This window comes from Gorilla gorilla, chromosome 15 (assembly GCF_029281585.2).
Source record: "Gorilla gorilla gorilla isolate KB3781 chromosome 15, NHGRI_mGorGor1-v2.1_pri, whole genome shotgun sequence".
Classification (NCBI taxonomy): domain Eukaryota; kingdom Metazoa; phylum Chordata; class Mammalia; order Primates; family Hominidae; genus Gorilla; species Gorilla gorilla.
This window is the reverse complement of record NC_073239.2, coordinates 116,346,540-116,372,634: the sequence shown is the minus strand read 5'-3', so window position 1 is coordinate 116,372,634 and position 26,095 is coordinate 116,346,540. Positions and strand designations below refer to the sequence as shown.

Sequence of the window (26,095 nt, the reverse complement as noted above, 5' to 3'; positions counted from 1 at the left end):
CAAATGGCCACAGCGCATGCAGTTGTGAGGGGCAGACTGAGGCCAGCGTGGGAAAGGCAGGAACAGGGCAGGAGGATCAACAGGGACCTGGAGATTGGAGAAGGTGGCCCGGAAGAAGAGGGATTTGCACGACCTTGCCTACCGTCCTTTTGTGGTTTTTTGGTCACTTATCTGTCTTCACTGCTAGGCAGTACCCCCTGATGATATCAGTGCCTTCCACTTCGGAGGTGCTCAGGAAATGAAGTATGTGTTGAATGAATGAATTTCTAGTCTTAACCTATCTTCATCTTTTTTTCTAAGTCAATAAATATTTGTTGAGTAATTGATGATCAAAAATGTTGATTGATTATCACTAAATTTGGTTCATAATTGGTTGCCCATCATAGAGTATACAAATGGTAGCTAATAAAAAGGTTTTTAAACAGACGTATCTTTTGCCATGTTTCAACAAATTTTAATTAAATTTAACTGGATGTAGATTATACATTCATTGTCTTCCAATGGGAGAAAAAGTTCTTCCATCATAATTTTATAAATTTATTGAACAATGTTATTTCTCCACTAATTTCATTTTCTTAATTTAAGTTTTTTAAATTATAAGGTAATACACATTTGTCATAGAAAAGTTATATATAAGCGAAAGGCAGAAAATCTTAATTCAGTGTGTATTGATGTATTTAAATTTTTATTTCATCATATCGAGTGAATTCAAAGAACTTTATGATGAAAAATTCCCTGAAGAGTTGGATATAATCTGTGCTTAAAAATAAAAGTCTTAAAAATTGATTTTTTTCCCTCAAGAGCTGAACATGTGAACCATGTTTTGATTCTGATTTATGGTCATCAAAACTAAATTTTCAATTCAAGAGATACTTTGCAATTTGTCATTCTGTTAAACTGCATTATATCCACTTAGAAGACGGGTTGATCAGCCTCCTAGAAACTCGCTGTCTTGCATGCTGCTGCTTATGAGCCTTCATTTGGGGGTGGAAAGGGGAAACCTCAAGGTATTTAGTGTAAATTTTTCTCCTACCTGCCATCTTTTCCATCTTTCCAATATTCAGCTTTCTTCTTTTTGTTTATCTTCTCCCATTTCTCCTCACTCTGTTTCCTTCTGGGGATGTCCATCTTCTTACTCTCTCTCTGGTCCCATTCTCTCTCTGATTGGTGCAGTATTGCTTTGAAGAGGAAGGGGGTCTCTATAGGCCTATAGGATGGGCCGATGGAGCTGTCTTTTGCACCTCCGCTTTCTCCTTAATTTTTACAAAGCACATGTATTTGCTGAGGCCATGGATCCACAGTGGGCCTAGGGAGGATGCCACAGGCTGTCCTGCCCAGGAATTTGTCAGACCAGAGATCTCTTGGTTATGTGAGATAGGGTCACATTTCTGAAACTTACAAAATTGCATCCACCCTAAAAGGCCAAATGTGAGAGTTTGTGACTGATCTCATCCTTGCAGAAGGAAGGAAAACGAAACCATCACGCGAGTTAGGTGTGTCTGTTCCTGGCTAATTAGTCCCTGACTATCTCTTTTAATGTATGCTTAAGGAGTGAAGCAAAACACGATCCAGCTGGATTTTAGTCAGAAAAATTTAATTGCATGGTATTATGGTTTTTATCAGAACAAGCTAGGTGCAACTTCTAAATTATATTTTGTCATTTCTGATACTATAGTCATCAAACAGGGCAGAGTCACTGAATTCTTCCATAAATATATTTGAAATTAATAATTTTGCATTATGACAGGATGTAAATTCTTTAACATACAGTATTTAGAAGAGTCATTTCTATGAGAACTTTCCTTTTTGTATAGTTAAATGCCTCATTGAAGGTGATTAATATGTTCAACTTGTTTTTCTTTAAGTAAAAATCAGTCTGGGTAAAGAAGAATATTCTTTAGAAAAGTAAATATCTGATTTTGGGAAATGTTTGTGTCTTAGAGGCCATTTGTGTGTTCTAATATATTTTTTTTCTTCAGAGCATTTTGATTCTTTAGGTTAAATATGGTCTTTTGAGAATTGTTTTAGGAAACACCTCTCCATGTATTTATGGAAATACCTTTATTTTATTTTAAAAATGCTTATTGTTAAATGTTTCAAAAACATGAAAAACAAAAAAACCTTAACGCAAATGTATTTTGTTCCTGTGCAGAGCTGTTAATGTTTCAAAGCTGTTTCACGTACTAGATGTTTCTGAATTAGGGATTCACATAATAATGAATTCTGCTTATTTTGGTTCTCCACAAAGGTTTGTTGTATGAGCTTAAAGTAAGCCTGCAGCTGATTTGTGTAACACATATTAACTGTTTGTTTAGTTTAAGTGCATGTCTGTATCTCTCATTTCTGATCACCCTGGAACATTTGCATGCTGCACAGCAGCCATCTTCTTTTATACTTTATTAAATATCTGTCAATTATAAATATCAAGGTTTTACATTAATGTCAAGATAGTACATCAAAAATTCATGGAATATGTGACTTTTTCCAGGGGTATTTAATACTTAATGCATTTGTGTCATTTTTCTTTCCAGAGATATTGACAGGTTTTATTAAGTGTTTGTTAGGGAGATTTCATTTTTATCAAGGGACTATAAAGAGAAGCTGCATGCTAAATCAATTTTTTAAAGCCAGAATATTGTTCATTTTTTCATCTTCAAACACTTATAATCCATAGGTTTTATTTAAATTTCTTCTTGGTTTATTTTTGTTTTATGTGAGTGATAGTTCAAGATGGAACTTTAATAAGGATCAAATATACTGACTGTAGTGGTTTTTAATTTCCTTAAGCATAGCTACCAGACCCATGCAATATGGTAAATTCTTCAAAATGTCATACTTACATATTTAGCAATATTGCTCTTTTTTATTGAAGCCAAACAAACAGTTTTAGATATTAATCTTTCCCAAACGTAGTGATTATTTTGTACTCGGTACAATATTACTGTGTCTCAACATGGAATGCCTCCTTTTGCTGGAAGAGGGAAGGGGAAGAGTGCGTCCCTGGGTTGCCTGGCTCTGTAGTGCTTCAGGTCTGATTATGAGCCACGGCAATGGTTCATTTCTCCATCTTCATATATTTATTGTGCTCAAGAAAGTAAAAATATTAATCACTTAAAAAATCTGGAGAAAATCCGTGGCTAGTTTCTCCGCCTGTATTTACTGGGAGGTGTGGGCTGAGGGGAGGTAGCGCTTCAGGAGACCCCATCACCTGCTGCTGCTGGGCCTCCCATGCCTGAGAGGCCCTCTCACTGTCGTCTTTCTGACGGTGGCAGGCAGAAGCTTCTCAGGGACCCTCCTCACCCATCCCATGTGTGTCTGTGTCTTGGAATCTACAGTTACAATTGGTTTGGAAGCTAAAACCAATTGGCTGCAGAGAGTACGTTTTCTGTTTTAATTGTATATTTTTATTTTAAAAGTGCAAGCTAGGAATGTCTTCTAGTGAAAAGGCTATTGTAATCAACAAAACCTTTATAAGCACCACTTTGCTTCATTAAGTGAGGAACGCTCAGTTATCTTTTGTATAACGTATGAGCTTAAAGATTTTCATCTAAGGATATTTTAGGAACTTTCCAGTAACTTCAGATTAATAATTTTTGGAAGATGTGTTTTAACTTGGTCTTCAACAGGGAAAAATGTTTTTTTTTGTTTGTTTGTTTTTAATACATTGAGCTTAAATGAAAATTGTTTGGGATAGACATTTGTCTTATCCTTGTTCAATTCTTCAGAATAAGTAAAACCATTTATTTTCAAAATTAAATATTTTTTAATTATGAATATTTTTGATATTTGAATGTCTCAAGATTCTTATAAAACTATTATATGATAGTTTTTAGAGATAGCAGAGATTTTTCTTTTTAGAAACCAAATTTTAGTTGGGTAAAGCTGAAGTAGTAGCTGTTTTTGATAAGCCCAGTTTTTGGTTTACAGTTAAGTTGATTTAAAGGCCTTGCCCTGGGAAATATCAAGAACTCTGCGACTGTAATCTACTCTCCCAAGATACCAGTAGGTGGCGGTAGTGTCACAGTAATGAGAGCTCTGGAGAGAGTTATTTCCTTTCTCCGTTAGTGTCACATTTTGCTTCAGTGTCACTGTTAAGTGCATGTGTCAGTGGCAGAATCTTTTTTTTAACCAGATTTATGTACAGTGTGTACACCCTATTTCTTAAGAAGATAAGAACAACTATTTCTAACAGATTCTGCAAATATTATGTAACCATGCAGCCAAAATGATCTTCAAAATTAATCTGAAGAATGCAGTGACACATTTTTTTCTTGAGTTTCTTTTTTTTTTTTTTCCTAAATGATTTCATCAGGACTGTGAGCATGGACTTATATGTTGGGTAAGAAATGTGTATGAATAGCAGGAAGAGAAACATTTTGAAGAGTTAATTTTCCATCTCTTAATGGAGATCACCCATGTTCGGATAGTTGTGTAGGGTCCAAGGCTACTTAAAGAAATTTGAGAGTTAGAAGACTCTTGAAGTTATTTTTAGATTTAGCATTTCGAGATTTAGCATTCCAGTTTTGAATATTGTCATCTTTTCTGCCATTTAATAAGTCAGACTTCTTAGTGGGGGCTCCAAATTTTTAGACTTAGAGATTTAGCATTGGAACTTACTAACTTTCTACAGTTTAATTCTACAGTTTAAATGAATTAAAATACGTAAAAGTAACAAAAACAACACTTTCCCACTTCCTAGAGTATGAAAACAGGCAGGATGTGCAAAGTTCCCAGTTGATCGGGTAATGCGAAGTTTCATTTTATTGCAAGTGAAAGGAACGTTAGCAAAACTAACACTCAATTGGCAGCCTTTTGTAATACATAATTTGCCTAAAATTGTGCACTGAGCACAAGCTTTTGTTTTCTAATTGATTTACGGTTTTAGCTACTTTTACCTCATCCCCTACTGTCCTGCGTAGGGTGCCAGCGAGTACATTACAGTGAGCGATGATAAATTACAGTGCACTTGTGATGCCAATGCGTCAGGAGTGAAAACTGCAGGCTACATGGAGCTTCCTGCATTAACAGTGGTGCGGAGACCCGGCTTCAGCAGGATTTCATTTGTATCTCAGAAATAACCATTTGTTCATTTGATCACTTACTACAGTCTGTCTATCAGACTGTAATTGAAACTGAAGATCAAAATTGTACTATTACAGCTTTTAATTTCTTAATTGAGACAAAGTTTTTAAGTGCTTGAAAGGCCCAAGGCCTAAGGTGGAGGACGTGGTGAAGAGAGAATATGAAATCTATATAATTTGCTCATAAAAGTGAAGTTTTAGTATTTTTACCAAATGTTGTCCAGGAAAGAAGTAAAATTTAAATATGCTGATCTGTTTTGTCATTATCCTATGTGTTTGTGAAGTTATTTTATAGTCTCATAGACCTGCACTTCTCCTGATTTTCCGTGCTTGATCCGCATTTGCCGTGTATATGATTCATGTGCGAACAAGTTGATTCCCATCAAATGACTTAAGTCGGAGAGAAATGAAAGAGCTTTCAACCGATTAGAGTGCCTTTAATTTTTCCTTTTGTGGACATGGGATTTGAACCCTCTCAGAAGGCCTGTGCGGTACATCATGGCATGAGGTGCAGAGCGGGGCCAGGATGGACCTGGCTTGGGCGGCTCTGCGTTTCTGCTTAGATCCAGTGCGCATCGCGTGGGCGTGCCTGCCTTTTGTAAAGTCGGTCCACCTTAAATTGTGTTTTGCGCGGTGTCTGTGGGTGCTAGTATCGAAATATGAAGAAGCAGATTTATGGCGGCTGCTGGGCACAACAAATTAAGTTGACAGTGATGTATGAGAGCATAACAGCGCGATGATCCCTCTGTAGCGCGGCTGGACGCCGCCTGCTTCATTTGGCTCTTGTTAGGATCTGTTAGGCAGCTAAATAATGAAATTCTGCTGACTGATTTCTGTTTTCTCTTTTTCTCTTTTCACCTCTGCTTTCTAAAACTTCTAATTCCCAGACCCATCCTCATGCCAACAAACTGCCCTTGAAGGATTCTTTCACTTACGAGGACTACAGGTTGGTGTGGGCTGTGTGTGTGTGCCTGTGTATTGAGGGTGGTTTCTAAGTGAATTGGGATCCTGGAAGGGAGGGAAGGGCTTCAGTGAGAAGTGACCTGCTGTGACCGTTAAAGCATCCAAACAGAGCTCATCTTTCAGAAGTTATCAGGAGCAGCTTGGATAAGTATCAGCATTTTCATAGCCATGTAGAAATTGCCATTAACCTGTCATGGCAGGGGATTAGCTGAGGTAGCCAAATGCTACTTGAGATTAACATTAGTGTTGGGTGGTCCTATGGATTTTTCTTTTCTTATTTAAAAAAGACTACGTTAGTGTAAAATGGGGACTTTTTTTGAACGGAGAGATTTAATTCACTGCACAGTGTAATAAAAAAGTCACATTTTACATTTCTTACAATTCATAGAGGATTTCTGATCAGAAAGGAGTTTTATGGTTTGCTTTTCAATGAGGCTTAAAATAGGTGCAGAGTCAGCATTTGGGCAAAAGAGGGTTGGGTTGGGGGGTGTCGGGGAGTGGGTTTTGTGAGTCACAAAGACCCGGGAAGGGGCCTGAGCCCTGCGCAAAGCCCTCCTTCTGGCTCTGCTTCTTTGGGAACAGTCTCCCTTAAACACTCACTCCTGCATTTCCCCTGGCTCTTTAAAACCTTGGGTTTGTTTTTAAATGATGATGAAGGCCAAACATTACCTTTGTTACTTAGGAAAAGACTTTGTACGTTTGTAAGAGGTCAAACCTAAAGTTTTGGTTATGTCATTTCTTACTGCAATTGGCTTTTAAATGTTCCAACCTTAAATCACCATTTATCTTGTTATAGGTGGGCAGTCTCTTCTGTTATGACGAGGCAAAACCAAATTCCCACAGAGGATGGTTCCCGCGTGACCCTGGCTCTGATTCCTTTATGGGATATGTGTAACCACACCAACGGCCTGGTAATGACCTCTTCCCCTGTGTTGTGTTGAATCTGGGAGGCTGTTGTTGCTAAGCTTTGAGAGGGGGCTGTTATTCCACCTACCCATCGTACTCCCCTCTGTTGCCTCCCTCCAAAAGGAACAAACAAAACCGAACCGGCCACTCCTCCCCACCGCCCACAAATAGAAGCTGGTATTTTTCTTTTACTGCATTGACTAATACTGAAAACTGGGAGCTTGAATCTTACACCATTTTCAAAAGCCACAGTGAACTACATGTGTTTGCTAAGCCATAATTCCAGCCTCAACATTCATTTTCTTATCTTATTGTACCACAGACTAAACCAAAGTTTCTTTTTACTTATTCTCTTTAAAATGCTCATTTATTGGGTAAAAAAATCATATTTCTCATTTTCCCTTGTGTCTTCTTTTCTTTGCTGACACTCTGTTTCCAGTTCTGTACTTTTGATTCTTTCTTGTCCCCGGTCCCTTCCCCTGATGGGTTGATGAATCCCTGGCCATGTTTATGAACCTGTGTTTGTTACTTGCTTTCCCTGGTGCTGTGGGGCGGGAGGAGGGGGCTCATGCCTTGGGCTCCTCGCCCTTGAATGCAGGAGTCAGCTGGCATCATCATACCTGGGAAGCCTGGGGAGGAGGAAGTTGTATTATTATGATCCCCCACAGCTGGGAAGAGGTGGAAGCAGGCTCTGTTTCTCCACATTCTTCGGATTCCGGGCAGCAGCATAGGTGAAGCGCTCTGTGCTCTGTGAGAGGGTTGTCTGATAAAGATTTCCTGATATTAGTAGGCAGAAATATGATACATTTCAGATCATTTTGAAATATCATATTTTATACTAGTATACTGTTTGATTAGGTTTTATGTTCATCTTTTCTCTGTCAGCTTTCCTTGTTATTAGCAGTATTATAAATAGAATAAAGAAATGCCGTGAATGATTATTTCACATTGAATTCCCCGGAATGGCCAGAACACACGTAGTGTGCGCCAGACACTGAAGACAGAATATCCTAGTGCTAATTTGGGAAGGTCTAGCAACAAGTATGTTCTCCGATCTTAAAAGTATTTAAATTGTGGCAAGAAAGAATAGTTCCATTTTTATAATTACATTTTGGCCTTAATTTAGATTTGCTTAATTTAATTAGTAATGAATACTAAAACATAATAGCATGTTTTATAACTTATTTTCATTAATGAATATAATTTTACATTTTTTGTTTTGTTTTTCTTCAGAGTTATTTTAAATTGACCATAAGCTTGAAATTTAAGAAATCTTCAAATAGCTTTTAATATCTGACTGTAGTATTTTTCTTCTTCTTTTTTTGAATGAGATCATTTGTTCCCAAACTCAATTGATTAGTAGAGTTCTTTTTAATAAAATTAAAGCAATAATGCTTGGTTTACTCTAAACAAACAAAAAGAATTAACCCAGGAACCTCTGTAGCAAGGTGAGCAGTGCCCTACCCCCAGCCCCACGGTCCACCTGATGGTGTTGAGGCTGCCACCAGGCCACCGTGGTCCCTAGCGAAGCTTCCATCCATTGGCACCTCACACACTCATCTGCACATTGGTTTTTGTTTAGCTTCCATGTAAATGGGATAAAACAATTCCTTTTCCCCTACCAAATGTTAAAAAAAAGAGGTTAGTTTATCTCAAAATAAAGAAGTTGATGACAACCAATGCTGTGTTTTCCCTAATACGACTTACATACTTTTTAACCTACCACAGTCCTGGCAGAAACATTGCTAACCTGTAGAAGGTTTATTCAGGATGCTGGTACTTTGTCTTACAGTGGTTATGTTCCTGACATTCTGCGCTCTGCACTCTTGTTGAACTGTTTCCCATTGTAATTATAAGATTTTATGGGAAATTTACTGGAGTAGAATTTAAGAAATTCTATTTTTTAACACTACAAAGTTGTTTATGATATATATTACAGTTAATGTCTTTTTAAAAATAAAGTCTTGAAATCAAGGCTTGGCTTTTAAGACGAGATTTTCTTTTTTGTGTGTGTCTATCCTGACGATCATCTTCTTATTGTCAGTCTACCCTGACTATCACTCAGGGAGTAGGTAGAATTTGTAACCCAGCAACGCTGTCTGTTTCTAACAATATCCCAAAAACCTGATTATGGTAGTAGAAACAGAAGAATCAAGTCAGTAACAGTAATTCCAAACCAGTGACAGGAAGGAAATGCTAAAGAAAGTAAGGGGCTGGATGAACACCTAGGCTAGAGATTCTGGTGAATATAAACTAATTTCCTAGCCACTCAGAGAAATAAATGTAGGAAGGGTTATAAGGTGTGGTACTAAGCTGGAAGAAACAACACATCTTTATATCTTGCATGATTTGTTCAAACTTAATGTAAGCAGCAGGTTTCCTTTGTTGAGGATTTTTCGGTTGATATGAGAAGGATACTTCTAAGTGACTATTAGACAGCGGTATTAGTTCCCATACAGAGAGTATGTTGGAATAATCAGTGCTTGCATTTGAATCTGCGACTCTACCAGGCGCGATGAAAGGGCAGCTGGAGATTCAGGCACAACGGAGAGAAGTTCTTTTTCAAGGTCCTTCTGTTTGTGTATTAAAAAAAAATCTAAAACATTTATATTTAGATGAGTCTTACAGTCTCAAAAGCCCATTTTTACAATAGCAGACAAGTCTCTCCGAACAACCTGTCCCCCCACACCCTCCGTGCACACAGGTCTGACTCACCTCTGGTTCCCTGCTGTTCTTCAGACACCAGAAGATTCCTTCGCTCTTGCTATCACCTCTGCCTAAGACCACCCCCCCATTCCTCAGGCACTTACGGGACTCACTCATAGATCTCCTCCAGCGTGGCTGCCCTGAGCACCCTGTGTGGAATGACTACGCCTCCAGCTCATCCGCCCTCCTGCCCTGTCCTGTTGCATTTCCCTCTATTGTCCAGATCCGCTTGTTTCTGCCTTTTTAAAAAATTATTGTTGGTTCACCCCCCGCCTCCCATTAGAATGGAAGATCCATGAACGCAGGGTGGTTTTGGGGGGAGGGTCTGTTTTGCTCATTGCTATATCGCTGTGGTTTTTAATGAATTCATGAGTGGTGAATAAATGAGTGTAAAAGCCCCATGCCTAGGAAAAAAGATCAGAAAGAAATAAACCAAAATATTAACGTGATTGTGATCTTTTTTCTTTGGTTTTTAAAAAATATTTTCCAAATTTTATTTGATGAGCCTGTATTATTTTATCCTTCCCCCCCCCATGAAATCAATATAATACATATTTGTGGAAGAAAATTTGAAAAACACAGAGAAGAAAATGTAAATGGTCCTCACTCTGTTTCCATCTTAGGGATGTATGTGTGTGTATATCGTGCTCTTCCTCCTATGTTACTTTTAATATGTAAACGAAACTAGAATACAGCTGTGCACCAAGTGTGCCATTGAGTTACCAAGCCAGCCACAGATGTGAGTGGTGTGCGCCGCAGGCAGGTGGTGGCTTTCAGGGAGCAGGGCTCCATGGAGCTGCTGGAGGCTTCCACTCCCTGCTGGGTTCCTCCTCCAGCATTGCCAGCAAACTCCGGCTGCCACCCGCTCCCCTCCCCCGGGCACACTTGAGACTCCTGTGAGGCTATTCTCAGTTCCACTTGCTTTTATATATACGTATATATATATAAATTTTTTTCTCCCTGTGTCTCTTTTCCACTAGATGTCCCTATGGGTAGGGACTGAGATTTTCATGCCATTTTCCGAGTGCCTCGCTTAGGGCCTGGCATAGGATGGCACTCAATATTGTAGAAGGGAAGTTAGCTGGCAGTGTGGGAGGCAGGAAGTGGCACGTGGAGCTGGGCGAGGAGGAGGTGGAAGGACCCTGTCCTTGCTTGACATCGGGAGGCTGCCCCTGGACCAGCCCTGGCCCTCCCAACCCCTCCTCTCCTAGTCTGGGCTTCAAGTCAGACCTGGTCAGCGGCTACAGATTTCTGGGCGTAGGTGGTAATTTCCTGGGGCTCCTGCCAGAAGGCCCTTGCTGAGCAGTGGGGTCCTTACAGCCTTGGAAGGCCCCTCTGCAGGCCCACCCCGGGAGGGCTCTGCTCTGAGAGAGTCCTCTAGAAACCTGGCTTCAGGCAAGGGAGGGGCGAGGCCTGTGCTTCCGCCTGCGGTTCTTTGCATTGAGACACACTTTTGATACCGTCCTAGAGGAGGTGTTTGGCAGTGCCACACAAAGAAGTTAGACACTCAGCCTCCAAACATTCTGACCCTCGCTGAGAAAGGGCTGCAGACCGGGGCAGGATCCCAGCCTGTTTGCCTGTCAGGGTTGCTGTGGACAGCATGACGCTGTGGACATGTTAAACTATTTCTTGAGCTTGACGTTTGCTGAGAGTGGGAAATATCTGTAAAATACCCTTAAACACCCATAATCCTTTCTCCACAATCTCCCTAAATTTTCTCTTCCTTCCTCTAACTTCCCTCCTGTTTGTGCTGCTGGCAGGTCCTTGTGCTGCTGGCAGGTCCCTGTACTGCCAGCACCCTGGGAGTGCCTGGACTCCCTCCTGGGAGTTCATGATATGGGCAGCTTCTCATTCCACTTTGTTGTCAAGGTGATGTTTTGGGGTCAGAAAAGTACATCCGATGTTGGGCAGGAACTTCATGGAGTTGATTTTCATTCAGTTGAAGTGTTTAAAATGTTCTGCGAGTGAAATGTTCTAGAATACTTGGCTTCATTTATTTCTGATTGCTGCATATTTATCATTGGTCTTTGCAGATCAGAAGCATGAAGGAAACTTAGACATATGGTTAATAAACCATATTTATTCTTGGGATATTGAGTTTAAAGATTAGTGTTACATGGCCTTCCATCCCAAAATGCCATTCCCTAGACTCAGAAGTCATCTTTTGAATCCAAGCTGTTGATGCCTTATTAGCAAGGAGCACTTGTAGCTGCTGTGAATCTTTGATTCTCCAGGATAAAATGAGTAGGTCAAAAAGTAATCAGTGACCATCGACAGACAACCTAAGAGATTGGGCGCTGCTCTAAAAGACAGGACTCTGAGAAGGAGGTTTTAATAGAAGCTGGGGACCCTTTCCTTTCCCCTGGGGGTTCATGCATCACGTGAATATTCTCAAAGACCACTTCAGGTTTTAGGTTCTGTGTGCTGAGCACTCGGGACACAGAGATCAACAAGGGGCTCCGGCTTCCAAGTCTGACCGACGGGGAGGCAGGTGCACAGATAACGTGACTTGGGCTGGAGCGCATAAGGACTGGGCTGTGGGAGTGCACAGGAGGGCAGGGTAAGGAGGGGCTTCCCTGAGAAGCCAGGCCACAACAGGAGTAGAAGGTAGTGTCAGGCAGGAGGGAACTGGGACGGCAGGTGGGTGGCAGTTCCTGAAGCTGGAGGGAAGGGTGAGCCGCCTCCTTATTCGGCCGTGCTCAGGAACTTGGGGTTTATTCCGAAGGCAGAGCGGAATCATAGGAAGATTTTGAACAGGAGAGTGACATCGTACAATTAGCAACTCCAGAAGGACAGTATTGGATTTTGAGACTAGGTTCCAAGAGTTGGAAGGTTTTTGCAAATAACAAGCTAGGTGAGAAGGAATAAGGACTGTAGCCATGCAGAGGAATGAGGAAGAAAGTTCAAACAGTATTTACAAGATGAAATGCTGACCAGGTGAGATGCGAGGGTTTCCTTGTAACTTGTGTGCTGAGGCCATGACATTGGCTGACCTTCACTAAGACAGGGGAGCTTAGAAGGAGACGCAGGTTTGGGGTATAATGAGAGGATTTTCTGTATTTATTTGTAATGGACTTAGAAACTCTCACATTGTATTTCTCAGCAGAAAGAGAGGGCATAAAAAACAACAAAGTTATTTTATTTTGCCTTTGCATGCTTGAAAGTTTTAATTTCTTTAATTCAGAGCATATATCCATAATTCAGAAATAGAGCTTTTCTTTTCCCTGATTCTTTATCCAGTGGAACACCCACTTGGGTTTCTTAATGGCCAAACATTAGATAAAGATAATACTTGCAAATGAATGAGAGTAGTGCAGATCATCAGTGAACAGAAAGGAGGCTTAGGTGCACCTGTGGGAGGCGTGGCCTGTGGGCTCACTGCCCTCACTGCCACCAGGGAGGCCCAGAGGTGATTATGTTTTGTTGAGTCCAGCAAGTGACAATCTGTATAGTCTCTTTATCTAACTGTACTTCCTTTATTTCAGGTATGTAATTTTCCATAATCATCTCTGATATAACTAGAGTTAACCTCAGTGCTCAAGCAGTTCTTTGCCCCATTTTCCAAAGCATTCAGATGCCACCTTTTGAGTACGTTGGGATCCCCTTTTTCCTCTGATTGCCAGAAACAAGCTTGTAGATTAAGTGAGATGTGCGTGTGTTTGCCTCACCATCATTTCCTTCCGCCTCCCCGGGCTAGATCACTACTGGTTACAACCTGGAAGATGACCGCTGTGAGTGTGTGGCTCTGCAGGATTTTCGGGCTGGAGAGCAGGTGGGTCTCGTGGCATCTCACAAAATGTGAGCCAGCCAGTGGGCACTAACGTTAACACCGTGTTGGTAATCTTAAAAAGGAACTTAACTTAGGGGGAAGAATGTGGAATTCACATTGAGGATTGTTTTTCTGGAACACATCTTGAGACCAGAACCCGTAGTACACATATTCACTTGTGCTTTACTCACTTGTGCTTTACTCACTTGTGCTTTGCATTGTGCTTTGGGTCCACAGAGAAAAAGATTTAAACACAGTTAGTTGCACAATTGGCCTAATATTTGTAAATATTTGTAACACTGTTAACTGAAAATAAAGTGTGTTATGACACTAAAACAATGTTTAACATTTCATAAACTGTTGCCTTTATTTTTTCTACTGATTAGAACTTTATAAGAGTATTTAAGGGGCAAAAGCAAGGGAATCTGTTGTCTTATACTTTCATTTTAATCTCTGATTTTTTAATCTAGTAGTTTGGGTGGGAGGAGGGGTAAGCCTTTGGGTGAGTTTGAAAATACGTGTCTATAAATTCCTACATTCTATCAGTCTACACCCAAGCAGACAGTACAGTCATGGAACTCACATCCATAACTGACATTCCAGTTGAGACAAAATGAAAAATACTTGTCTAGCAAAGTACTGATATGTTCCTTCTTCAGAAAAGTTTATAAACCCACCTGCCAGGTGCAGGATTAATTGCCACAGGATCTAGAAATAAGTTTCTGACAGATACCGCTTTACAGTTCCAGAAAAGACCCTGCTGTATTAAAAGGACAGGAAGAACTTGGTGAATTTTAAAATACAGTCTTATAGTAATAGCCTTGCTGTCCTTTGGAAGAAGAGGTTTATAATAGAGGCCTGGTGACCCCAGGTCACCTGGGGTCCTTTGAGTACTAGTAAGGCCTTTGGTGGTACTTTCTCCTGGCCTCCCCTCTCCTCTCCACACAGTGGTGGAAGTGGGTGCTTGGTCTCAGACAGTTTGGAAAGTTGGGAAAATTGCACAGCTTCACCCTTGCAACCTATACCAAACAGGTATATCAATACTTTCAGCTATTTCGTGTCTAAATGTAAAGTAGCACTAAGCCTCTGCCCTGCCCTGTGTTAAGAATACATGCCAAGTTTGTCTAATGCCCTTTTCTTTTTTCTTTACTGCATCTCAGATTTACATTTTTTATGGCACTCGATCCAATGCAGAGTTTGTGATCCACAGTGGTTTTTTCTTTGACAATAACTCACACGACAGAGTGAAAATAAAGCTTGGAGTGAGTAAAAGTGACAGACTCTACGCCATGAAGGCCGAGGTCTTGGCTCGTGCCGGCATCCCCACGTACGTAGAAAAACATCGGTTGGCCCTTTCCTGCAGTACTTGAACTATTTCCAGTTGCATAGTGTTTAATTGGTGTGTTAATAAAACTTCTCTCCAGTAGTTTGTCTTAATCCGTTTATCCCTGTGGCACAGCAGATTTAAGCCATGGCGACGCTTGGTGGCTTACCAGCGTTTTCAGGTAAACATAATTGTGTCGTTGGGCACATTCACAGTCACTTCTGGGGGATATGGCCTGAAATCCTCATTAAGTTAAATAACTACTTTCGTATCATTCATGTCTTTCACCTTGAAAAGGTTAATGGCCTGGATCAATTTGTTTCATTTAATTCTTTGCTACCATTAGTTGCTGTAATGAAGTCATGATCCTCAGTGATTTCAAGAATTTCTAGTTAAGTTCTTTAAGATTTTCTTGCATTTGAGGCATAAAATGATAAAGAAGACAGGAATTAGGATTCATTAGTTCTCCAGGGAATAGAGGAACCATTCTTAATGAAAATGGATTATGCAGGCCTTTTTTTTATTGAACTTGTCAATATTTGATTAATGATTAAAGTGTGAACTCAACATAAATTATTGTTAACACTTTTTAAAAACCATGTGTATGTTTAATTTTTGAATGTATTATGTGCAACCTGAGATTACAGCTGTTAGGCTCTAGGAAAAGCTTGTGAGGATGGTCTCCAATTCTGGATGTCCACTTGCTTCCGCCCCAGCCTGCGGCCTTTTGCAGGGGCTGAAAATCGTGCTCACAGTTGAGATGAGGAGCTGGAATGACCCATTCCAGCTCAGCTCTCCTTGAGGACAACCACACGTGCTGTAGACTTCAGGAATCTCAGTTTGGAGCAAGTGGGTAACCGCAGCAGGGTGACTGATCTTGCTTTCTGCTTTTATCAGTTCCAGTGTTTTTGCATTGCATTTTACCGAGCCGCCCATCTCTGCTCAGCTTTTGGCTTTTCTCCGAGTATTCTGCATGACTGAAGGTAAGTCATTTCAGGAAAAAAGATTGATGTTGAGTTTTTTCTTTTTAAATCATGAAAGTGTAAAGCATAGGGATTCAGATTAAAGGTAAAGTGGATTAAAACTACAGTACTTTTGGGAAGAGACAAGATGCAATACTGGAGAAAGAAGAAATAGATTTGTTTTACCCTAGAAATGTTTTATTAAATCCTCGATGTGTTGTCAGTATTAATTTGTAATACGCAAATAATTCTCAACTGCATTTGAAGAAAACTTAAAACATCTTGGATGGGGTAAATATATCAAAATTCTACATTTGTAGCCTGACAGAGCCTCATTTCACTCACGGGGCACTAGTCTTTTTCACTTACGTAGAGCAGTTCAGGATCAGTTGATGCTGTGATGTTGTGTAGTCAGCTGTGGCATACGTGGACCGTAGGACTTTATTTGTTAACCTACTCTGCATTCTAAATCTGAAATTGCCAGCAAGCATTTTAATGCCAAGCATCCTGTTAGAGTAAATAACATTGCAAACAGAATCTGTGTAGAACACAAAATGTTCCTGGCTACAGCCTTTTATTTCAGGCCCAGAAAGAGTTAAGTATTTGTATTGAGTATCTACTTTTATATTAGCTTAAAACAAGTCATTTGGGGTTTCTTATGCTGAGATTTGACCTCTCGTGGTTGTGTTTTTATTTTTCATCCTAAAATGTATCTTACAAATTTCCTGGTCCTGAGGTTTCATTTTTAAGAGAGAGAGAGAGAGAATGTGTGTGTGTGTGTGTGTGTGTGTGTGTGTGTGTGTGTGTGTTTTGCTGTTGTTAACTACCTTAAATCCTGTACAGAACAGTCTGAGTAGGAATGAGTAAATGAGTGTTTGAGTGAGTGAACAGACGAACAAGTGTTCTGGAAGGAAGCTGCCCAAGCACTTCCTTGGTCCGAGGAAGCAGTCATGGCCCATGTGGGGGAAGCTGCTGTGCTCGGCGGTCACTGGCTTTGGTTTTAATGTCTGGATCCAGGGAGCAGTGCAGCACAAGTCCAGGGCTTGACGTCATGCTGGAGGCAGAAAAAACCTAGTCCCGAAACAGGAGAGGCAGTTCACACACCAACTGCAGAACCCAAACTGAGATACAGTCATTGTTCCTCATAAGCAACCCTGTCGCTAGATGTACGGTTATTCAAGTGGGAGCTTTTGATGCTTTTTGTACTTGGGTAATGGTTCATCAATTCAATTTAATGAACACGAGTTAAGGGGTTAACTGTGAGCTTTTCTTGCGTATATATGGATACAGAATTGAATGTGGCAGTTCATATACTCAAGGAATTTATAATTAAGAGAGGTGATGGTGATGATATTCCTTGAATTTGTGAAGCATTCACTGTGTGCTAGGCATGATGCTAAATGTGGTACATGCTTAATTTTAATCCCATCAGCCTTGATTGGTAAGTGCTCCCATTTTACTGATGTCGATTCCACTTCAAAGAGGATAAGTATTAGCTGGGCGTGGTAGCACGTGCCTCTAGTCCCAGCTACTCGGGAGGCTGAGGCAGGAGGATTGTTTGAGCCTGGGAGGTGAAGGCTACAGTAAGCCAACCCCAGCCTGGGTGAAGAGTGAGACCCGGGTGGGTGGGGAGTGGGGGAAGAGTATAAAGTTGGCTGGATGCTGTGGCTCATGCCTGTAATCCCAGCACTTTGGGAAGTTGGAGGATTGATTGAGCCTGGGAGGTTGAGGCTGCAGTGAGCCGTGATCTTGCTACTGCACCCCAGCCTGGCCAACAGAGCAAGACCCTGTCTAAAACAAACAAACAAACGAACGAACAAACAAAAAACCCAAAGAGGATAAGTAACTTGGCTGAGGTTGCTCAGTAAGCAAGTGATGACCCTGACTTAGAACCCACCTCTGTTAACTCCAGAGCCCATGTGCAGGACATCCCACATTGCTCCTGCTGGTTCACAGATAACATAGTACATGGAAAAAAGTCTTAGTGCTCTAGGGGTCTGGAGGAAATGGCATTCAAGTTAAACTGTGGAGCTCAGCGACTGTTTGGACAAGGTAGAGCAGGAGGGGAGGGGTATGACCGAAGACCTTTAGCAGAGGGAGGAGCTTGAGCAGGAGCTAGGGAGAGAGGGTGGAGGGCACTGGGCTCTGTACTCTCCAGGGTGAGCACACACTGTGGTGGCCAGAATGAGGTGCAGGGATAATTTGCAGGCCCTGTGTGCTGGAGGAAAGCTCAGGAGGGCACCTGCTGCAGGAGCTCCCGGTCAGCTCCTGTGCTGCAGGCAGGCCACATGCTACATTGTCTTACTCCCCTTTTTGTAGGCTTTATTTCTCCAGAAATGTGAAATGAGTCCAGTTTCACTTTTAAAAAGTAGCGGAGAGAAAGCTCTGCCGCACACCTGCAGCTTCCATCATTGCAGAGTGCAACTTGGGCAGATTGAGGAAGGAGATGAGGGAAGGAAACAGTAACCTTCATACTGGGGGCCTTTGAAAAGAACTTTCAGCCACTAAGAAAGCTTAAAAAAACAGAACTTCCTTGTTGTATACAAAGAATATTAAATGAAGACTCAAAACTAAAAATCCTGAATTTTATCATGATCTTTACTAACAAATAAAAGTTAATAAACTTTTTGAACATTAGATAGCTTGTTTTCTTAAAACTGCTTGAATCCTTTTAGGTCTGTTGATTCTCTTTAGTTCCTCTCTAGTCATAGACAATTTGTCATGTCAAGACAATTGCTGTATCTTTGAATTACTCTAACTAATACTAATAAAAGTTTGGTTTGCTGGCAGCCGCAGTTCTTCAGTTTGAATTGTAAATAGTGACAGCTGTGGGGCATTTTGCTCTGAAAGAGACACTGTCTCCTAATCACATAAGAAGCATGGGTCTGTTTCTTCAGCATGAATAGGATCGGCTTGTTTTGGTTTTGGAGATAATGTGCTGGGAGATAAAATGCTAAGAGCAGTTGCTGAATTCTTTCCTCTTCTTAAATATATTTGGAGATAATTGAGATGTTCACTTGTGTGCATTTGTAATTCCTATTTAAATTCCTGACAAGTGAGAGAGATGGGCATATTTTTCATTAACTAAGGATTTTTTTTTTTTTTTTTTGAGACAGGGTCTCACTCACTTGGTTGCCCAGGCTGGAGTGCAGTGGTGCGATCACAGCTCACTGCAGTCTCCACCTCCTGGGTTCAAGTCATCCATGCACCTCAGCCTCTTGAGTAGCCGGGACTACAGGCATGTGCCACCACACCTGGCCAATTTTGTATTTTTTGTAGAGATGGGATTTCGCCACATTGCCCAGGTTGGTCTCAAACGCCTGGGCTCAAGTGATCCACCTGCCTTGGCTTCCCAAAGTGCTGGGATTACAGGCGTGAGCCACTGCGCCCGGCCCATTAACTAAGATTTTGATAGTGCTCCTTATGGTAGCACTGTTTGATTTAGGCTCTTATTTCTTTCAGGTTGTGGCTTGTTACGAACGTGGCTTAAATAGCTTGGTCAGGTCATCTACTAGAAGTGCCAATCAGATTTACAGTTATGGGCTCAGGGGATTGTTGTGGCTCTTGTTCCTTTCACTGTTTACGTCATTCACCTAAGTGTCTTTTTTGACTCGGTGTGACTGAGCTCATGGCTAGCAAAAGGGGTATTGTCAAAATAAGGGGGTACATGGCTGTAGATTGTCTTTAAAAAGTATCTTGTGAAACTGTCTAAAGGCTCTCAGTGTCCCTCATAGAAACAGTGAAAAATGGAGTGCTACCAAGGCTTGATCTGGATTCCACATGGAGAGGCCTGACCTGGTGTTGCTCCCCAAAACTTAGCTCTGCTGTACTTTGGAGAGTCTAGGAGTGGCCTGGCCCCTTGCGTAGGGACAGCTTTTACCATGGGAAAATGGCGTTGTTGGAAACAATATTTTCTAAGGTGGATTGCTTGTTCAAATGAGGAGTGCTATGTTTTCCTCCTAACAGATTGCCATTTGTATTTCTTGTAGAAGAACTGAAAGAACACTTGCTGGGAGACAGCGCTATTGATAGAATCTTCACCTTGGGGAACTCGGAATTTCCTGTTAGCTGGGACAACGAGGTCAAACTTTGGACATTTCTTGAAGATAGAGCCTCACTTCTTTTAAAAACATATAAAACAACTATTGAGGTAATTACACTAAATAAATGAGGTTTTGAACTTGTTGTGTTGTTAAGATGTTTAATGAGGCTTGGTGCGGTGGCTCATGCCTGTAATCCCAGCACTTTGGGAGGTCGAGGGGGGGCGGATCACGAGGTCAGAAATTCAAGACCAGCCTGGCCAACATGGTGAAACCCCGTCTCTACTAAAAATACAGAAATTAGCTGGGCGTGGTCTGTAATCCCAGCTACTCAGGAGGCTGAGGCAGGAGAATCGCTTGAACCCGGGAGGCGGAGGTTGCAGTGAGCCGAGATCTTGACACTGCACTCCAGCCTGGGTGACAGAGCAAGACTCCGTCTCAAAAAAAAAAAAAAAAAATTAATGAAAGATTTCTTGTTAATTCTAAACTACTGTAATAGTTTAGCAAAATGATTGCATTTGAAATTTTCCATTCATTTCCCAAAAAATCATATTTAGGCATTGTTTATTAGAAGATACATTTTTTAAATTATTTAATACTTTTTTATAATTTCTAATTCACGTGATTTCACAAACATGTTTTCATTTGTGCTTTTTAAGATCACTACTGAGCCACTAACTTCAAATACGTCTTTCTCATTCATTCGTTCCTTCACTGATGCCATTCACCCACGTGCTGCCCTGGGGCTACATCAGTGCCCAAGATAGACAGGATGATTTTTAAATCAGTGAAGTTCCCTGGCAGATGGGGTAGCACTGTTTGATTTAGGCTGTTCTTTCTTGTTTTGTAACATTTCCATTGAGATATAATTTACATACAATGAAAGGCACACTTATGAAGCGTACATTTTGATGTGAGTGTCTGGTCATGCGACCACCTGCCCAGTCAAGTGTTAGAACCTCCCGTCACCCCAAAAAGTTCCCTCATGTCCCCATCCCCAGCCGTTGTGCCCTCTGTCTCTATAGTTTTGCTGGTTTAGACTTCTTGTAATTAATTTTGCTCGTTTTCCAGGAAGATAAATCCGTCTTGAAAAACCAGGATCTATCTGTTCGTGCAAAAATGGCCATCAAATTGCGCTTAGGTGAGAAAGAGATTTTGGAAAAAACAGTAAAGAGTGCAGCTGTCAACCGGGAATACTATCGCCAACAGATGGAGGAAAAGGCTCCGCTTCCCAAATATGAAGAGAGTAACCTTGGGCTGTTGGAGAGCAGCGTGGGGGACTCGAGGCTCCCCCTGGTCTTGAGAAACCTCGAGGAGGAGGCTGGAGTGCAGGATGCCTTGAACATCAGAGAGGCAATCAGCAAAGCAAAGGCCACAGAAAACGGGCTTGTAAACGGTGAAAACTCTATCCCTAATGGGACCAGGTCCGAAAATGAAAGTCTCAATCAAGAAAGTAAAAGAGCAGTTGAAGACGCCAAAGGATCTTCTTCAGACAGCACTGCTGGAGTTAAGGAGTAGCTCGAGGTGAAGCTGGATGGGGGATCCAGTGGAGCAGGAGTTGACGGACGGTCCGTTCACATCGCTGTGTTTCCTTGTTAACATTTTTCTTTCTGCAGAGAGGAAGATATGTTTTTGCTGCTTTATATAAAAATGGTTTTTTTAAGTTATTTTAAAAATCTAGCTTCCCTTTTTGATTAAGATTGCCATCTTGCTTTTAGGCAAAACAAACCAATTAACAACCACAAGAAAGGGAGAAGAGGTGCCTGTGGGAGATTTTGCAGACCTATTGTGGGTATAGGTATTTTCTTCCTGGGGAAGAATTCAATTCCCGTCTCAGCTGTACTTTTGTGGGCCTGTCATCTTGACGACCAGAATGAAAGCTTGCTCTGCCTCTTGCCAGCCAGAGCTGGTGGCGGGACTTGGGGATACAACGTGAAGGTGGGGAAGTTGCACAGCAGAAAACAGAATTGAAGTTGGGAAACTATTTAGAGTCTGGGCAAAATGTTTGGTTTTTCTCTTAAAAAAAAATAACACCCCATTACCAAAAGAAAAGGTAAGGTGGCAACCTTATTTTTAATAGTTTGAAATGATGATAATCCTAATTATATAAAAAAAAATATAAACACACATATATATAGTGATTTCTAAAGATTTGTTTACTTTTGTGTTTTGTTTTACTGTACTAAGAACTTGTCCTTTCTCCTTGAATCAAAGTAGGACATGCATCATCCTCCTAATTTTAAATGTTGGCTCTGATTTTAAAGTGGTGCATTTGATTCCAGCCTTGGTAATGGAGAGTTTGCAAACACACAGCGGCCCACAGCTTCACATGGTGGTGTGCAGTGTGAGGCAGCTCCTTGGCTTTCCTGGTTTTCACAACAAGCTAGAGATTTTCAAAGCTACACTTTTGAGTAAAAACCCTTATTAAAAGAAAAACATGATTAATATTTTTGTCTGTTCCTTTTTTTGGAGTGGGACAGGCCCTGTGAGTTTAGCTTTTACACAAACCATCTTACTGCCCAAGCATTGTTGGAACCTTGACCTCCTTCCCTGGGCTGTGCTAACCTGGGGGCTACTGAGGCATAGCCGTGGGGCCCAGAGGCCTGTAGGAGCCCCCCTCATCAGCCTGCCCATCTATGCAGGCAGCGGGAACTCAAGAAAAGGAGTCCTTAGGATTTAGGGGAAGGAAAAGGTTGGGACCATGTCCTTGGGGTGGGAGAGGGATCTGTCTCCTTCTGCCACCAGTTTTCAGGTTTACTGATACCAGTTTTTCTTTACCACAAATTTTCACATTGTCTCTGATGTCCTGAGTACACCGCTGATTTTGAAAACGTGAATTATTCCCTCAACTGTTTGATAAATGCTGCTGCAACACAGGTCGTCTTAAGGATGCTCTGGGAGTTTCTCTTGGGGAAGACATAGCTCTGCAGATCAATTGCCTAATCCACCCTGATAGTTGAGATAAATTTAACTCTTTAAGGCGTTGCTTGCGTTGCTCAGCAGGTTAGTTTACCTGCTGCACTGGGCGCTGGAGGCAAGCTTCATGTCTGCGTGAGGCCGGGACATTTCCTGGCGTTGATGCCTGTACCTTTCCTAGCTTGTTGCTGTATACCAGGAGGAAGCATGTGATTGCCACCTCTCTTATCAGCCTTACACCTGAGATACCTTACCGAAAATATTAAATAGTCTGTAAAGCTTAGTGTTAATTTCTAAAAGGCGATAGCATTGTAGTACTTGAGTTTCCTACTCTAGAAGCCCCAGAGCCTTCTAGAACTTTGATGACCAATTTTTCCATAGAATTATCTTCTTATAGGATTAAAAGTTTCCAAGCCTAATAATAAAAAATCTTTTTTGAAAACATATATACAGTTCAAACATAAAATAACATCATGAGACAGCTGGGTTTTCAAACTATTCCCCGGCAAAGTTCGAGTTCCCGTGGAGCTGGGATAGCGCCAGACTGGAGTCGGGATCTTAAGCTCCTGTTTCGGCGCCACGTTTAATAGGTGTTGTGATGTCGGTTCCTGGGACCTAGTTTCTTCATTTACTTGTGAAAAGAATGGTACTAAATTGTCCGAAGTCCCTGCTTAAAAATTTAGCAGCTGTTTCTTCTGTCATTTCTCCATTGACAGACTTGGTCGTTAAGGTTATTGGATCAAAAAGAGATGAAGTATGCTTCCAGTTGAGAACAGCCTCTGCATGACATAAAAATGGCGCCCACAAGAACAGAACTGTTCTGATGTCAGAAGACAGTATCTATTGAACAGCATTACTTTCCTGAGTTGGGTAGGATTGCCCTAAAATGACTCGCAAAGGCAGGCGAGACCACAGCACACATTAGTCATCCTCGTTGCCCCGCTGCGGTTCGGCAGCTCTAGTGCTGCCTGCACAGACACTTGGAGCTACAACTTAAGCATTTGAAAATTGAGGGAAAGTGATTAAATTGGCATTGAAGAACCCTCATTGCCATCTGTCATGAAAATAGACCTTTCTCTCAAATCATTTTAAAGTTTACTTTCTTCTGAATGCTTTTGGATAAGAGGCTGTTCAGGCTAGTTACTGGAAACATGCCAGGCTCTGCTTCTGTTTCATTAGCTCTGTGTGTTATTTGTGTAAATAGTTAGCAATTAGATTTCACCGGCCTAGAAAAACCTCCCTGTTTTTCATGTAAACTGGCAATTGATAGGTGGTTTTTCCCCAGTAGTTTCTAGAAGAGGCTCACTAAGAGTTGTCTGTAATTTTTTTTTTTTTTTTTTGAGAGATGGGGTAAGACATTAAAAATAGTCCCAGGTTCCCAATATACAGGGTTATGCTAAATTAAACCTCCACTTAAAAATGAGGGAATCAATTTTCTGTAAATCATCAGTTATATTTTCTTTTTTCTTTTTCTTTAAGACGGAGTCTCACTCTGTCTCCCAGGCTGAAGTGCAGTGGCACCGTGTCAGCTCACTGTAACCTCTATCTCCTGAGTTCAAGCAATTCTCCTGCCTCAGCCTCCCGAGTAGCTGGGATTAAAGGTGCCCACCACCACACCTGGCCAATTTTTTTTATTTCTTAGTAGAGACGGGGTTTCACCATGTTGGCCAGACTGGTCCCGATCTCCTGACCTCAGGTGATCCGCCTGCTTCTGTCTCCCAAAGTGCTGGGAATATAGGTGTGAGCCACTGCACCCGGCCACCAGTTATATTTCCTTGGTGATTAATATGTACATTGTAGGAGCAAAAGAATAAAGCCAGTCCAATGAAAGTGCATGTGACTTGAGCTCCGAACCGAAACGGCACTGACTGTGAAGAAAATAGAGAATGATAGTGGTGGTTGGTTTGGAGGGTACTTTGCGGAGAGCCCGGATATGACAGTGTTGACGGTAACCCTAGCTGAAGTGAGCAGCCGCTTCTGCACCGTGCTCATGTTATTATTGATCTGGCAAAACAAATGCGTGTAATGTGGGAGAGCTGCTAACCTGACCCAGGAATTTGACTCATTTTTATTTAAATGTCAATTTGAGGTGGGTGTAGGATAGGATCCAGTAATGTCATTAAGGGTCACCCTACTATTTTAATCAGCAGCCCCTTATCTAATATATTCCTAAAATTCTGTGTGTAAATTGAATTTGAATAACTTGAATTGTATTTAAATGCACTGGCAAATTTGTTATTTAAATGAAGCTGCCCTGCTGGTCCTGGGTGTGCTTGGGCTGGAGAGAGGAAGTCTTAGCAGGGACATGATCTTCCTGTCTTCACAGATTTGAAGAGCTGTCGCCTGAAGGAGGGGTGAGACTCATTCTGGGTCTGCAAAAGGCGCAGCTAGGGCCAGGGGTTGGGTGGCGGAATTCAGCCAAGGGAGGGAGCACTCCCTAACGCCTGCTGTGAGAGAGCACATGCCTGCTGCTCTGGAGGTGAGCAGGCGCGGCCATCGGGGTGTATGGACCACTCAGACCTGGTTCCACGCGTGGGATCCTGGGCCAGTTGTTAGGAGCTTCTGTCACCCCCTTCAGGGAGCCTCACACTCTCTACCTCAGCAGTGCCGGGTGCGTTGAAAAGCTGCGTGCCACGCCTGTACCTGTTAAACAGCCGGTGAATGCTTGTGATGACCATCTTCTAAGCCGGAGCCACTCCCAGGAAGCAGGAGATGTTCCTGAGACTGGGGATAGCAAAATCATCCATGCTCTGCCAGCAAGCAGCGTGCGTCATCTGTCCATTGATTTGGGAACCTCAGTCCTGGACCTAGCAACAGTTGTGTTCTTAGTGGAACACAGATTCTGTGGGTAATTCGGAGACTCAAGAAGCCCTGCCCTTGAGGCACTGAGGCAGACGTCTGAACGGTAGGCGTGGCAGAGCGTACCAGGCTGCGTGAGCGGGTGGACCCATGCGCTCCGGTGGCATGTGGCTGGGCTTAGGGCTCTGTTTGTGAGATATGGAGGTGGGGTGAGCCCTTGAGGGTAAGGAGGGAGGCAGGGAAGAGCCAGCCGTGCACAGGAGGGGCTGAGAAGTTCAGGCTTCTGGGGGGGAATCCTGCGAAGATGCTGGTCACTGGTTCCTGACTGCAGTGCTGGCGCCCTGGTGCCTGCAGGGAGAGCATGCGTGCAGTTGTGCCGCTCTCGGATGGACTTCAGGAGGGCGCCTCCCGGTGATTGCTGCTCCCTTCACAGATGCCACCCTTAGTAGAATTCTTAGAAACAAGGTGAAAGGACTGGGAAGCCCCTGTGTGTGGACTCAGTAGCAGTTTATGGAGGTGGGAACCTTAACTCAGGTCATCACACCACTGTCCATCAGCTCTTGGTCTTTATTTAACAGCCTCGTGATACCCTCTCACTTCTGGGCAGCTTTTCTTGGCCCAAACGCAGG

General features: G+C 42.0%; 1 protein-coding gene across 8 annotated transcripts in view; it reads left to right on the top strand.

Moving 5' to 3' along the window:
* Positions 1 to 22,196, top strand: part of SETD3 (SET domain containing 3, actin N3(tau)-histidine methyltransferase) — an 83,339-nt gene extending 61,143 nt beyond the window's left edge. For all 8 annotated transcript variants that reach the window (XM_055361527.1, XM_055361526.1, XM_031001510.3 and 5 more), the window contains 7 exons: positions 5,969 to 6,027; positions 6,841 to 6,955; positions 13,354 to 13,428; positions 14,586 to 14,752; positions 15,647 to 15,732; positions 19,701 to 19,861; positions 20,823 to 22,196. In XM_055361527.1, coding sequence (XP_055217502.1) covers positions 5,969 to 6,027; positions 6,841 to 6,955; positions 13,354 to 13,428; positions 14,586 to 14,752; positions 15,647 to 15,732; positions 19,701 to 19,861; positions 20,823 to 21,269 — 1,110 coding nt within the window. In that variant the 3' untranslated portion in view covers positions 21,270 to 22,196. The remainder of the gene's footprint in view (positions 1 to 5,968; positions 6,028 to 6,840; positions 6,956 to 13,353; positions 13,429 to 14,585; positions 14,753 to 15,646; positions 15,733 to 19,700; positions 19,862 to 20,822) is intronic.
* The last annotated feature ends 3,899 nt before the right edge of the window (positions 22,197 to 26,095 follow it).